The following is a 16,190-nucleotide window of genomic DNA, read 5'->3' as shown; positions in this document are numbered from 1 at the left end:
AGTCAGAAAGTCAGGGTCGGAACCAGTTAATCTGCGTATACTGTGGAAATATTAGGAGCAGGGCATGAGGGGGGGAAGATTTCAAGCACATAATTACCTCAGGTCAACCTGCTGTCTAGTCACAGAAAATGAACAGGAGATTATGAAACAAGAAATCATTCCCTCTTTGCACAGAGAAGAGGATGATGCACAGCCCTATACTCTGCCATCACTAGCCACAGGCACAGGGAAAATAAAACTCTAATGCTGAGTCCAGTCCAGTGCTACACAGGAGGGCATCGAGCCATGCTCAACTATGCACCAAAATACAGGAGAGGCTGAAGAAAAGCTTTTGCATTACATATAATTCCTAGAACACATTTTACTGTTTGGATCTGTTTCTAGCTTTGTTCCACTAATGCCAATATCCTGGTTAAAGCAGACTCAGTCCTTCAGCCTTAAATATTGGCTAGTGAAAACGCTAATCTGAATAATATGGCACACAGGCAGCAGTCCACTCCTAGGGGTGCCAAGAAGCAGCCCTCCCTCCCCCCCAGAAAAACAAAGAAACCCAAGAAAAAAAAAGATACTGTGCAAATCTGAGAGGGCTTGGGTCCTCAGTACACTACCCAGAACAGTGAGGGAAGAAAATACACCACCTTCATATAATGATGATGTGATTGTAACAATCAGTTTATAAAACAATCACACAGGACCCAGCATGAGACATAGCACCCTCCTGGTGACCTGTACTAGGCAGGAAAAGCTCCTTAGTGTGCATGATACTGGAGGGGGGGGAGCCTGAACCCTGAGGAAACCAACAAAAACTAAAATCCAAACTGTACTAATTTACATTGTGAAAAAGGTCCAATAAGCTGTTGTTATCTTGGCTTTCTCTCTACCTTTCATCCACTGATGAAATGTTTGTTATATATTTGCCAGCGCTCTTCAGAGCAGCAAAACAAGACTCTCCAAAACACTGAAAGTTGACAGCTCTGTCCTACATATAACCAAAAACACGTACAGCTTGTATAACTTTGACTTTGTGAGCAACTCTATCACCTACAAGAAAAATCGAGGCCTCGCTAAACGCTGTGTTGCATAAACATCAATTACAGAAGCACAAGTTAAAGGCGTGCGCGTCTGGAAAAGTCTATTTTTATCCTAAGATGTCTGTCTTTGCATTATTTAAGAAATAATTTGCCACAGGGGACTGTGAAAAGGCAGCACCGTCCCCACGTTGCTGCCCAGGGCTCTGGGGCTCACCTAGCATGTTGGAGGATTCTATCAGGTTGGTATCGAGGTCAGTCCAGTAGAGCCGTCTCTTCGCGTAATCGATGGTCAGGCCATTAGCGCGCCCCACGTTCGGTACCAAAGTAGTTCGTTCGCTGCCATCCATAGCAGCCCTGTCAATCTTCGGCTTACCACCCCATTCAGTCCAGTACATAAACCTGGTAAAGAATACACAATTTAATCCAAAAGAGAACTCATGGGGAGAATGAGAGAAAAAAAAAAAAAACAAAACCAAGCCAAAAATCCTTGGAAACAGTAAGAGAAAAACAAGAGCTGCAAATTTGAGCATTTATTAAACCTCATTACACTAACATTTTTTTAAAAAATACAAGCAAGGAAGTGAGTCAAAATTCCTCAGAATGCTTCCAACATTATTTTTTCCACTTGGAGATGGATTTTTACCAGCAAGTTCCAGATGAAAGCACTTCAATCTCAACTAATCCACACACATCAGTTAAGATGCAAAAAGTTGGCAGTTGGGTAACTTCATTTATACCTCGTTATTTAGCAAGCTGTTTTCCATGGCCCTTCACTTCTGTTTCTATTCAGTTGTCCACCAACTGAAGGAATAACAAAAAGGTAGGTATGCAGGGTAATTTTGCTAACAGGTGCCACTGCTCATCTCCACACAACCAATTCAATCTGCTATGTAATGGCATGTTACATTTCAGCCAAGGGCAGAACAACACAAAACTGTAGTGTTTCCACTGGAGCAAAAGTAGGAACCATTAGACTCACGTGCCAGATTATGCCTTATCTGGGAGAAGCACAGACTTTCACGTTTGTTTTCTTTAGGCACTGTACAGCAGAGGGCTGTATACTTGACATTTGGTGCTTAGCTGCTTCTTCCAAGCTGACAGCATTTTAAAAACTAGTGAGACATAGCTAGCCGACGTTTACTCTTTTATCCTTTAATAGCTGTGAAATGCTTTTAGTTTCATCCAACCCTGCAGTGGGAAAGGTTGCTTCAGATACCAGTGATCAAGGGGAACCATGCTTTAGACACCAGGATGACCTGCAACTTTTCCTTTAAAAGTTTTCAAGTATTTTGTGCATAATTTCCTGAGTTGCACACAGTGTGGACCTAAGTGTTAGAATTGTCCCCATGGTAGCAATGCCACAAAAACCTCCATATGAAGTACAATAACATATCTCAGCTAGAAGATAAAAGGAAAAACAGGCATTTGGGCTCAAAAATAAAGCCATTTTTTTTCCTGGCCTGTGGTGAAGAGACATAACATTGAATTGTAATAAACCCTTGGAAAAAAAACTATTCCCAGTGTAAAACTAGAATCACCTGTAGCAACCTTTTGTTATAACTGAGAAACTGCTTCTAACAATCTGGTCTTGGATGCCCTCTGATGTTCCTGTCCAGGCAGCCCGCAAGCATGTCAGGGCTGAATGCCGTCTACGTGTCCCACTGGGGGAAGAGCAGACCTCTGTTTGACAAAGCACTGTCACAGCTGCCACCACCTTCCAGAAATGAAGCAGGAGGAACGTGTTCAAGTGCTGCAGAGCTCTCCGCATTGCTGTAACTCTTGCAGCATCACTGGAAAGGTGGTTGTTTCATAACACTTGACAACTAAGTTCCCTTATTTGTAAAATAAGAATAATACAATGGTGGTGTAGCCTCAAAAAGGTTTTGTAGTAATTAGGTAATATCAAACAAGCATTTCACGGTAGAAGAGCTATTTCAGAAACTAAATAGTTTTCCCTTGCTTAGCTCTGCTCCTTCCTCCCTCCCCCTGCTTACTGCCCTACTTTTGCTCTTATATTTGAATCCAACTAAGAAGTTTTTTCTTCTCAGGAAACCTTTCTTTTGGGTATAGATGAGTATTATTTGTTTCTACTCTTTACCTGTCCTTGTTTCCCTTGTCCATGACAACTTAAGAACTCCCTTAACTGAAGAAACACCTTCCTTATTCTCAGACAGTAAGCTTCACTCCCCCACTCTCAAGCTAAATGATTTAATACCTTTATTGGACCCTTATTTCTGACAAAAAGGATCCTCAGTTTTAAAAGGACAAATATTTTCTTTTCAATGATATGGTCCTATCCTAATTAATGAATTCAATAAAGCTACAATTTTTTTTTTGATTCTGTGGTTAATTAAAAAACTAAATATAAATCTCTTTTTAATGAGCTGCTCTCTTGGGGTTGGTTTTTTTCTTTTTCTTTTTTTTTTTTTTAGTGTTCTTAATGATTATTCAGGACATTAAAAGCATATTCCTCCAGCCCTCATACTTTAAAATTACTAGGTCTTATTCCCCAGCTCAGTTCTCTCGGGGTTTACGTGCAGCGCCTAACGTGCTCTAAAGGAAGCGTTACAACCTTGTTTACCACCGTTCCTCAATATAACATGAGATCAGCAAGTTACCCCTCAGCAGGGTCCAATGCCAACGCCCGGGGGCTGTCAAGATCTTTCCACACCAGCACTTGGCGATGCTGCCCGTCCAGCTTTGACACCTCTATACGGTTCGTTCCAGTATCAGCCCAATACAAGTTCTTCCCCAGCCAGTCTACGGCCATGCCTTCCGGGTAATCCAAGCCGAACTCCACCACGTGTTCCAATGCGCTGCCATTCATAAACGCTCTGCTGATGGTCTGCAGGGATACAAAGATACACAGGAAAATTAGAAATTTTACCAGTCTGTCATTGGGCTCGTTGTTTTCTTTGTTGCATTTTAAACACTTTCAGATTTTAGGCATCTCATAGGAAAGAGGATCTTACAATATGCTACTTATTTGCAAGGCGAACAATGCTGCTATTCAGAAGTAATGATTTACTGTACTCCATGAATGTATTCTGTGTCAATTACAATAGCATTTCACTGGGGAAATAAATGGGATAACTAGTCTGGTTCAATTAAGCAGTCTACATGCCAAAGTGACCTTAATAACTCAGTGCCAACTTCGAGGGGGAAATATTTTGGCTCTCCCAGGACTATACAAAAGCATCAATGTTATAGCACGGAACAATATTTAAAGCAACCTCATGAAAATTTCAGGACAGAATAGCAAATAGAAAACAACCTAACGACTGATTAGCTCAGTAGTGCAAGTGCTTCAATACTGGTGCTTATATTTAATTTCATGAAGCAGAATTTCTTCTTGGTCTTTCATTCAAAAGGCTTCTCTTAACTCTCGCCATCATGGATCACTCTGTGATAGCAGACACAGATGGGATTGTATTTTAATAATATATCAGAATTTATACATTTCCTGATTTACTATGACCACTTGTAAAGCCTCAACGTAAAGAAGTAATGCTTGGATGGTACAAAACCTTCGGCACATATGGGCTTCCTTTCTGTGCACATGAACACACACTCACCTCGTACTCATAAACCCATCACAAGTTAACACAAAGCCTAATTTTTCTGTTTACAGTTTGGATGCTACCTGCTAATTATGCCAGTATGTGACAGTACACAGCAGGGAAGTTTGTATCTCAGTCTTAAAAACTGATCAGATCATTGCTTTTCTTTTTTATTTCAAACACAGCTCAAATGAATACCATACCTCAAGAGTTCAGCCAAGTCACCACTCTTGAACTCAGTTAAACTCTATGTTTTTAACTTTTATGATTCTTTAGTTGCAACGGTCCGTGAGTTGTTGTTGGCACAAGTTTGAACTCAACTGCAGAAATCTTTTATTAAAAACTAATTTTTGGTGCTCACAATTCTGACTACATCCACGATCCATGAAAAACAAAGGGAATAACTAGACTCACTAATAACAGAGATAACAGACAATACACAGATGTCTGTCACCCCATTAACCACCACATTTAAATATCTACCCTTGGCCTTTTACAATTTGTCAGTCTAGACCCAGGACCTGTTTTATGAAGCAAACACAAATATTTATTATATTCATGATTTGCCCCACGTGCAGTAGCTATATAAGTTAATGAATAGATAAGACCCATTTTCACTTCCTGACCCAAGACAAGGCTTGCTCCCATTAAAGACATCAGGCAAAACACCTCCTACCATATGGCAGGCATTCTTACCAGCTTTCTGCAAAAGAACTTTATTTTTGCAAACCTATCCTTTATGTGAAAATTTATACATTAGATTTAAATGACTTGCAGCATTCTCTCCTACAACAAAAATGTATGCCAACCTTAGTTAGAACAACCTCTTTTACCTAAACCTTGAATCTTGTAAATTGTATGTGTCAATCCATCCTTAAGTATCTCAAGAACCTTGTAGCAAGTGAATAGCCAGCATGGAATAAACCTCTACCTTCAATGAAATGTCAGTCCAGTAAATTCGATTGTCTGTCACATCAAAATCCAGGGCAGAAGCTTCCTTGACTCCAGTGAGTGGAATGGCAACGTTGTTGTTGTTGGTTTCTAAAGAGATTCGCCTGATATCTGCTCTCCGAGAGAAGAGCAGGAAAGCTTCTGGGACGATGCAGGTCTTCATGTCATTGATGAGCTCTAGGCCTATGGGGCAGGCGCAGCGAAGGCCTTGAGGTCGGTACAGGCAGAGATGGCTGCAGCCACCGTTATCCTCCGCACAAGGGTTTGTACCTAAGGGTGCAACAAAAGCAAAACCCATCATTGAAAACCGACTTCAGCTGGAAAATAAAGCCAGTACTCACATGCATCAATGACACAATGAGTTCTTAAGACATACATGTCATTTTTTACCTTCTGTTCTCCAAGTTAATTCATTTTTGTTAATTTTCTGCAATCCTTTAGGAAGCTGTTTCAGTGCGTGGCTGGAAAGCCAGCACTCGTTTTCCTGACCCCATGAAACAAACCCAGCATTAGGGAAAGGGATCTGTACTCCAGCAATTCATATTCACAGTTCTCAACAGAAGCACTAAGTGGACAGGAAGCACGTAAGCAAGCATATGTTCTGCTGCCTTTTACAGTACGCTGGTTCAGTTACATACCCCAATTCTGTTCCAAGAGATGGAAAAAATGCAGATCTATTTCTGCTTCTGTTCAACAGCCTCTTCTCTCCAGGGTGCTGGTAAAGCAGCTCTTTGCAAATACTAACTTCTGCACCTGCACATACTGAAAATCCACCTACTAAGAGAGCGCCAGCATTACCATGCTCAATTAGCCAAACGGTTGGAGAGAGCGCTGCATTTAAAAAAACATGCACCTCAGGGCATCTTGTTAACGTGGCGGCAGCAAAGATACACCTCGACTACATTGGATTAATTCCCTGGGTTACAATCCAGACGTGGCAGCAAGAAGCTGCAAGCCCTATCTATCCATACAGCAGGGTATTCAGGGAACGTGATGAGTTCTGCGATGCTGCAGTTGCACTGCTACTGGCGACTGGACAGCCAACGATAGCAAATTTAAGGTTAGATCCTGCATTTTTTCACCACAGACACTACAGGGCAGAAAGCACACCTAGTTATTTTTAAAGATGATTTTGCAGTATGAGCGTGAAAAGCACTGAATAGAACAAAATTGGTTCAAACTTAGCTTTCACATACTTGGAGTGTGTGTTCAGTTTGCTAGATAAAAAGCTGCTACAGCTGCAGCTTCATAAACATCTGGGCTAATCTAACAGCTGGCTGTTACTAGAGTTCTCATTTTCCATGATCCTTCTTGTCCCCTCACCAGATCCTATGAGCTGCTCCAAATTCCTAAGCAGCAGAGAATTACCCATTTTGGAAGGTGCCCAGTTGTTTTCCAGCTAATACTTTTCCAGGTTAGAGAACTGAAGCACCTCACAAAAGACCTCCTCTATTCCATCAAACCACAGACTGCAGCTGTCATGCAACAGAAGTGAACTCTGCCCATTTCTAAAAAACTGACCTGGAATAGAAGTGATACCTGCAGAAGAGCACTGATGGAATTTTCGATTTCATTTTCCTTGCCTGATTACTAGTCTCACTCACCAATTATCTGGCGGACGTTTGTAGCTTTCAGGCCCATCAGATCAGGCAGTTGATCTATGATGATCTCTCTCTCCGCTGTTCGCTTATGCACGCGTTCAATACTGCGTCTCTGCCAGTCTGTCCAATAAACGTAGTCTCCCAACAATGTGAATCCAAAGATATGAGGCAGCTTGTCCTCTACCAGAACTCTTCTCCCAGTTCCATCAGCATTCATGACCTATGGAGATACACAAACTTACTACATATACAGATAATTTTGTCACCCTTTACCAGGGATTAATTAATCAGCTGGTCCACACTCAGACTTCAGATGAAAACAAAATCTCCTAGCCACTAAAATGTTATCAACATTGCACAGCAGTCTAATAAAGAGAGACTGTAATTCAACAGGTACTTATTCTAAAGGCCACAGATGATCCCTTATGTATAAGGCTAGTCTCATAAACAGATCATAATGTGAAATTATGACAAAATTCCTTACGAATATCATGAATGCTTTTGGAATATTGCCTTTCTCTCTGGTTTCTGACTTATGTCTTGATTTAGTTTTAATGGGAGACACTGCATTTTACATGAACAAAGACAAGCTTACAATGTCAAGGAGCCCTGGCTCAGCAACTTCCCAAGTGAGTTTTGCCCAGGTTACAGAGAACAGTTAAGAGGAGGCTCCACATAAATTCTTGACTGTTTGCCTCCCAGAAGATCTGCATAATATGTTTATATTCCTAAGTCTGAATAAAGAACCGATTTTACATTCTTCAAAATTAAATTTGGCATTTTTTTGTACTAGAAGGAACACTAATAGGCTGTAAATAATTGCATGCCTTTGATCACGACACTTGAATTCACTGTGTCATTTTTCTCTACTGCTAAAAAGAAGTAATACCTAACTTCCTCAAAGAGGCAGGGAAAGGATTAATTAAACATACGTATTCATGTTCAAGTGATCAAGTACCACATGAATGCCAAGTATTATTATAAAAAGCACCATAGTGACAGGAATGAAGAGATGCCTGTGTTTTAAGAGAAGCTTAAAACTGATTCAGCACTGCAATTTTATATAAAAGTTCCTTCTGAATTATTTCTACTGGTTTCAAGTTTACAGTTTAAGTTTACAGCATGTATCCAAAGAGAAGGAAAACCCCAAAGTCAACCTTAATGTAAAAGTTTCCCACAGCCACGTGATTTGCAAAATTCAAGGTAGCACTCTAATACCTGAAATATTAAAAAAAATTCCTTCCCACTACACATGGATGTTCCAAGTTAAGGAGCAGATAAAGGGTGACTTACTAAATCACCATTTTCAAATCTCTCTCACTTGCCTTGGAGGAAATAAGAACCATAGACAAGTCTCTCAGATTTCCTGCTCTTCCCATGGCTCAAACCCAGACTTTTGCAATGACAACCTTCAGGATCAATTGCTTTAATAACTCCAGCTAGATGATGTTTTGTGGTCAGAAGAATTTCCCAGCACAGGAAAAATGAGAAAGCTAGTCTGGAGCAACTCTTACATTTTGTCTACCCAAGCACAGATAGGGAGGGAAGAAAGGAGCAGAGAAACAGAACTGAAACCCATACGATTCTTCACATACAGTACAATGCACACGTCAATAAAATGCATTCACAAAAAAGGGGAAGAAAATCTTCACAGTAATTCAATTTCTCCTTAAACCTATTCCCTGTCATAAACTTCCTGATATTACTGCACATACTCTCAGTATGCTAGAAGGGGAATTGACTCTTTATGTGCACACTGCCTACAGAAAACTGAACGGGGCTCTGCATACTCGTTGGTTTGTAGCAATAAGCTACATTAGGTGTTTGTGGTTGGTTTTTTTTAAAGGCTCATAATTACTCTGTGGAACTGGCTTACCAAAAAATCTTCAGTCTAGCTGCATGTATGGCATGCTTCTACAAATGCACTAATGCACACACATCACAAAGTTAAGATGAGCACTGTCTCAGCAGTCAAGCACAATGCTCGCAGCTTCACTTTGCATGATGGTACATTTACCATCCTAAAGCTGTGACTTATGTCCCTTATGCTGGTAACCAAATCCAAACACAGCCTTTCCTACCACACATAGTGTAGGTAGGCTTGGAGCCCAGCACAATTGCTTAATTTCTGGACTTCTTTTCAAAACAAGCCCTGCTATTCTACTTTTTCTACTTCAGAAAATTTCAGCATCTGCTGGAACTCTCAGTTCCTAGCAGCAAGCCTCCTAATTTGATAACTGAAGTTGCTAAACAACAGGCTAATGATTAACTTTAGAACCAGGGACACAGATTTAACATCTGTAAAATAAATGCGAGTTACAGTCCTTAAACCCACCACCCCTTCAAGAAACCATCACCAACAACAAAACCTGCCAGCCCCTTCCAACTACTACCTCTTTTCTAACCATAACACAGTCATCTTGAATTTCTGCCATGATCTGCTTCCCCCTTCCCCTTAACTACAGAGATGAACCATTTGCTTGTAACTAATTAATATACAGCAATTAGTGCTTGCTAAGCGGACCAAACAGATATACAGAATGGATGGATGTTGTAAAGTGAACAGACTAAAACCACACAGCAATAACCACTGAAACATCATTATCACAAAGCAGCATCTTTCAGACACTACACTTTTTGCCTTGTACTTATAAGAGAGAAGAAATCTCAATGTTTAAGGGGGTGCTTAAGAAAGCAAAGAGAATTAGTTGGATGGTGTATGTTGCAAGGTGAACTTTCTCTGGCAAACTTTCAAAAAGGAGCTGCTGGAATAAGCCTCATCTTATACTGACAGAAAATCAGGAAGAGAGAAGCAAGGACTTAATTCTTAAGTATCTCCTTTTAATGAATTTTTGTTTTGCCACATACAGGTTATTTTGAAAGACAGCTTTATGCCACCTAGACAAAACAGACACCTCTCTGAAAGCACTTACACATACCTGCCACCCTACCCACACTGCAATCTTACCTGAGCCCACCTGTGCTGTATTACTCAATATAAACATCTGCCCCTTTGCAGCTGGGCACCACCATGTGGGTAGTCCCACAGCACCACATTCTCTGCAGTCACTTTGGCTGCATTCTGGAGATCTGAATTGGAGTTTCATCAATAGGCTACAGAACCAAACAGTCTGGTGTGAGGCGGAAGGAAAGTGGCAAGGGATACAGGGCTGATATACATAATAAGCACAAGCAAAAAGAAACAATCACTGATCAACCAATTTCAAAAGGATTTCAGCATGATCTTTTCACACACAGAAATTCAGGTGACAACTGAGCCCCAGCCGATACTTTATGCATTCATTTGCTTTCTTCAGCCCCTGATGGATCAGCTCACCACAGCGATGCCTATCCTCACAGAACCCTCCACAGAAGAAACCCACCTTCTGCTGCTACAGGCAGCGTCTCCAGCAGCTTATGCTGCTTTAACCACAATGTGGTGTGGCTTTCGCATTCTGAGGCCATTCTGAATGCTGCAAACCACAGTGAGAATACAGACTACAACAGGAAACAGATGTGGTGCAACCACAAACACTACCTTTACTGAATAAGTAGTTCCATGAAAAAAAAATGAAATTAAGTATAAAAAATTAAATAGCCTCAGAAATGTGGCCTGTAGGATGAGGGCTTTGCTTATTGTAGAACAGTAATGAATGCAAACCTATGGTCTCATGAAAACACAGCTTATTCAAAATAAACTATGGCTGAAAATGTCGCTGTATTTTAAGGTGTTGTACCTAATGGTCACCAGGAACAATAAAAAAACCACCTCAACTTTGAAATATCCCTTCTATTTTAAAATTACAGACTGGGCTGCAGTGATACATTCCATGGGTCTTTCTTGCTGGCAAATACCCTGGGTTAAATTCACTCCTGAATACCAGTAATAACTGCGATAAATAGGCTAATGCAGTAGATTTACCTTTCTGATAATCTGGGATTTGAGCATACAGTAGTTCACACTTGCAATCTGATTGGTTTAAGTCTAGAGGTCAATTGTTATGCCTCCCCATCTGTGACCATTATGTTCAGCTCTGGCTACAGCTCACATCCAACAGCACCGAGGACATGCCAGTCATAGAAACTGTTTTCCATACTTAGACTAACGTCAAACACAGGAGCCCAGTTCTACAAGGCGCTGGGCGGCCTCAATACTGATGACTCCAGGAGGAGAAGACGGCATGCGGACACTGGAAGGTTCACGCTTTCCAGTGCAAATCTGGGTGAGCGTCAGACAAAGCTGATACAATTATTTATACATAATTAACTGAGTGCCATAAGCACTGCAACAGAGGAAGTCAAGAATAGAAAACTTCATAAACAATGGCTACTAACTGTGTATCTCCAAAAAAGTAAAGATGGCTGCAAGAATGCAAGAGGCCTCTGGGATGGACTGGAAGCCCCCAGCTGCACTGCAGGATCGTTGCCAGAACTTCATTTCACAAATACACACGTATCAGTAAAACAAAAAGCAAAAAACCTCCCTAATAACAAAATCTGGTAAAATCAATAAACATCTCTAATTTTAGACATAAACATCTCCCAACAAAAGATTAACTTGAACATAACCTCAATTTTAAAAATTCACAGATGTTTTTTGACAGACATCATAGCTGTCTACTGACTCCTGAACTTAGCACCTTTACCAGTACCAGCTTCCTGATCCTCAGCGAGGCCAGGAGACACCACTTAATATACAGGCCCTCGACCGTCCTACTCAAGTACTCCTGCCATCACTGTGCCAGCCCTATGAAATTTCTATCAGGGCCCACAGCTGGAAAGCATCTGGCTGCAGCCACTGATTCAAAGGAAGGATGCAACTCTAGCTTTTATCTTCCACTGAAATGATAAGGCACAAGAGAGTGTTCTGACTCAGTGGCAATGCCTTGCAAGTCACCTGCCACACAAACGCCAAACACATTAGCTCGTTGGTTCCTTGGAACATACTGAAATAGACTCTCAGATATATGTATTTATGGTTTACCTGACAGCATGAAAAAAAACCAAAAACCAGCCATTTGGCACAGAAATGTCACAGAAAAGAAGGTAAACACATCCTGAGCAGACCTTAAACTCTGGAGTCACTCTAATGGATTTCTTGCTATAGTTTGAAAGACAGCAGAAAACCATCAGAAAGCATTACCACCTTCCCAACTTCAACATGGGTCATGCTAATGCATTTAGGAATAGATACAACAATAAAAAGAGGTGAACAAGTTAATTTCTCCAGAGTTTGATCATTCACACTTATCTGCATAAGATGACTGCAAGGAATTACTACTGCAAGACTTCTGTGAAGTACTAAATTCAATACATATATCCCAGATATTTCAACAAAGTATGGAAAAGGATCTCAAACAAGGCCTGTATCATACCTGAAATAATTTAGGAATATTAAAGGTTTGGTTACTTCAGCCCTGATTATCCAATTTACTTATACATGCTGTTTGTTTGATGCAACACATGCTGGGCTCAGTTCATGACACTGCTCATCAAGAATACAATTATTCATTTTCCACCTAGATGTACACAAATCTTAGTGTATCAGAGAAGTTAAAAACTACACTAACTCATTACATTTATTTGGTTAAGGAAAAAAAAGAAAAACGAGGCAGTGACTACCTCAAAAATAACTCTTAAGATAGCTGAATGCCTTCCAAATAGTACATACTACCATTTTTTCAGACAAGGTTTGAGAACGATCTATTTTCATCTTTCCCCTTTAAGCAATGTAAACTGTTATGGCTGCAGTAGTATCATACAATTAACATATGTATTTATTGCAATCAGCAGCTCTAAGACAGGGAAAAGATGACACATCTTCTCTAAATGTCCAGTTTTATTAGTCTTCCCCTCTAAAAAAACCCCTCACAATCAACTATACCCTCTTTGGGCAATTGAAACTGTAAGCAATTATTCTGTCAATGTCATTAACTTACTGTTGTTAAGAGTATTGTCCTTCAATTCCGAAATGTTAAGGAATGTTTTGGATAAAAAATGGGAAGCTGTCTCCTCACTGCATTGAAATCCTGACAAATCAGCAGAAGGAATACCTGGAACCCTATATTTGCTTCAGAAACCAAATGCCTCCAGCTAACTCTACAGTTTCTTACTGTTAATTGTTTTATAATAGCCATTACCAATTTCTAATTTAACAGTTCCCCAGCACCCTCAATTTCCTTTTGAGCTCTAATCATTTTTCCAAAGAATTAAAAAAAAAATTTTCCTGAGCATGGCTAATATTCCTAATAGGACTGCAGTGAAGATAAATATGTAAAAACAGAATAGAGATTAACTTCATAAATAGCCCCTTCTATCATGCTACAGACACTGCTATAAGCTCATTTCTTTCACAATAGGACAACTTTCATAGCTTGCTGATCAATCAATGCCAACAACAGAATTGTTTTCTCAGCAATGGAATTTAATTTTAGAAACAATTGGTTGGATTTTCAATGCAACAGCTCAAGTCAGATGAAGTGACAAGCAGGCAGGGAAAGGAGTTTATAACCATTGTGACAATCAAATATGACATCTCCTAGGCAATCTCATTCAATACAACACACTCCCCCCTTGCATTTATAAAGAACAGCCTAAGACAAAAAATTGAGCAGAAATAATGAACAGGATGAGAAGAGACATTTTCACAGGAACAAAAAAGAGCCTCCTCTGAAAAGATTCAGAGGTAAAAAGGGTGAATAAAGATGCCTGGCTGTGGAAATTAATTTTGGTATATTAATACACAGATGGAGTGGCAACAGTTGGACAGAGTTCTGTTACATGGGCACAGGCTGTAGAGGTAAAGACAAAGGAAGCTAATTCATTCTGCAACTTACCATTTGCCAACGAAGTTCTACAAGCAACTGTACACACGCTTCGCAGGAAGGAAAGGAGGCTAGCCAAGCCCAACCTGAACGTGGTTTGGGGGACAGCAATACAAGCTGGGCAACACAGCTTCTAATGCTCTTGCACATGGGCAAAAGCCTCTGTTCTCTTCTTTTGCAAGGTACTTTCACAACCTTGCCCCAGGATCTTACTTTCAATTAATTCTCTACCCAGCTTGGTGCTTCCCAGACTACTCCATACCTAAATATCACTGATTTTTTATTGGGGTTTTTTGTGGGGGGAATAAAGGCCATGGTAAGTGACTTCCCAAATCAGCAGAAACATGTGGTTCACAGAACAGTGCAATGAGTGACTCAGCCAGTGCAGAGCTGAAGGGATGCCTCTGGGATACTCTCCACTTCTGGCGGCAGTAAGCTGTAAAGTTGATTCAACCACTCCCTTAGCTAAAACACTTCAATTCTAAGGGTCTCTCTGCCTATCCAAAAGCTTGGCTTTTCACCATATGTATTTACCAGCCTAATAAAAATATATTATCTCTCCCACAATCCTTTTCTTGCAGACCTTTGCCAAGTGACAACATCGTGAATGGTATCAGAAAAAGAAAGTTTAGGTTAGCACTACAAAATCTCAGAGTGAAATAAAAAAGCCTGCGTGAAGAAAACTCAATAATGAACTGAGAGGGATCACAAGGTCATGTGAATGTTTCTGTACAAGCCCAGGTCCAAGATCAGTACGACCTTTTTTCTACAATAATGCAGCTAAGCTTAGGAGGAGGAAAAAAAAAACCCACCAGAATATTGGAGAGTAAGGGATAATAGCACACTGACAAAGAGCACTCAGACAAATCAGAAATGCAGGACACAGTTCAGTATCTCTTCACATCACTCCCCAGCTTGCCTTCAAATATTACTTTAAGTATGCCAGACTCAGCGAGGTCAGATGATGGTTCCAGGTATTTTAGTTTGAAGGGGTTTTGTATTTTTCCCTTAGGTAACCAATACTACCAGTAAAGGCTTGTTACTTTCTAGATGAGACAACAGAGTAAACTAAAACACAATTTCCTAGCTCCAGTGGGAAAAACCTAGGAAGCATTAGCGGCATCCAAAGGTTGTACCTTAGTCTGCTCCATGCTATGTCGTTGGCGCCGTATCACTTAGAGAGCTATCATCATCAAAACTGCTCATTTGTAAGCAAAGCTTGTAAGAAACACCTCTGAATTTCCAACATGGAAAGCCTCAGTTCAAGCTGCACAGTCAAACAACATCCAAGTCTGAGAAAGGTCTGCTTTTACTATTAACACCCAGTGGTGTAGTTTTGTGTGGCTGGGTTCTGGTGGAGGAGGTGGGCTGCAGGGGTGGCTTCTGCAAGAAGCCCCCAGCAGCTCTCTGCAGGCCCCACAGAGCAACACCAGCTGGCTCAAGGCCGGAGTTGGTGCTGACCAAGGCCGAGCCCATCAGCGACGGTCACAGCACCTCTGGGAACCACATTTAGGAGAAAAAAAACCACAAACAGCTGCATTTTGTCAACAAAGACTCGAGTGAGAAGTAAGAAACTGTGCAGGCACCAAGGTCACTGAAGGAGGGGGGAGGATGCACCCCAGGTGCCAGAGAGAAAGATGCCCCTGCAGCCCATGGAGAAACCCAAGGTGGAGCAGGTGTCCTCCTGCAGCCCATGGAAAAGGCTGAGACTTCACCTGCAGCCTGTGGAGAGGCCCCACGCTGGAGCAGGGGAAGGGTGTGAGGAATGAAACGAGAAAGAAATGAAGAATGGAGAAGAAGAAGGAAAACACTCATGATGAACTGACCGAAACCCCAATTCCTCCATTCCCTGCCCCTCCCTGTGCCATAGTGTGCGGGGAAGAAGGGAGCAAAGCCATGCTAAGAAGGGAGGGGCAGAGGGAGGTGCTTTAAGATCTGGTCGCACTTCCCGTTACCCTACTCTGGTGTCACTGGGTGTGCAGTACTGGGTAGTAAATTAGAGTTTTCTTTCCTTTATTCAGTGTTGAGTCTGTTTTGCCCATGACACTAATTCCAGAATGATTTCTCCCTGTCCTTATCTCGACTCCTGAGCCTCTCAATACATATTTTCTCCGTTGTCCAGCTGAAAAGATGAGTGATAGAGCGACTTTGGTGGGCATCTGGCCTCCAGCCAGGGTCAAACCACCACAGTAAGGTGACAAAAGGTTGTAGAAGCCAGCTGAA

The 16,190-nt window shown here is 41.1% G+C and overlaps 1 protein-coding gene across 6 annotated transcripts in view; it reads right to left on the bottom strand.

Moving 5' to 3' along the window:
* Positions 1-16,190, bottom strand: part of LRP6 (LDL receptor related protein 6) — a gene marked incomplete at its 5' end in the record, with an annotated part of 122,083 nt that overhangs the window by 25,607 nt on the left and 80,286 nt on the right. For 5 of the 6 annotated variants that reach the window (XM_084276314.1, XM_084276315.1, XM_084276316.1 and 2 more), the window contains 4 exons: positions 1,246-1,430; positions 3,650-3,876; positions 5,523-5,812; positions 7,147-7,363. In XM_084276314.1, the coding sequence (XP_084132440.1) occupies positions 1,246-1,430; positions 3,650-3,876; positions 5,523-5,812; positions 7,147-7,363 (919 nt within the window). The remainder of the gene's footprint in view (positions 1-1,245; positions 1,431-3,649; positions 3,877-5,522; positions 5,813-7,146; positions 7,364-16,190) is intronic. The other variant, XM_084276319.1, reaches the window with a different exon arrangement.

Source organism: Gallinula chloropus (assembly GCF_964237585.1).
Source record: "Gallinula chloropus genome assembly, chromosome: 1".
Taxonomy (NCBI): Eukaryota; Metazoa; Chordata; class Aves; order Gruiformes; family Rallidae; genus Gallinula; species Gallinula chloropus.
Note: the sequence above shows the minus strand (reverse complement) of the source record. Positions and strands in the feature narration are given on the sequence as shown.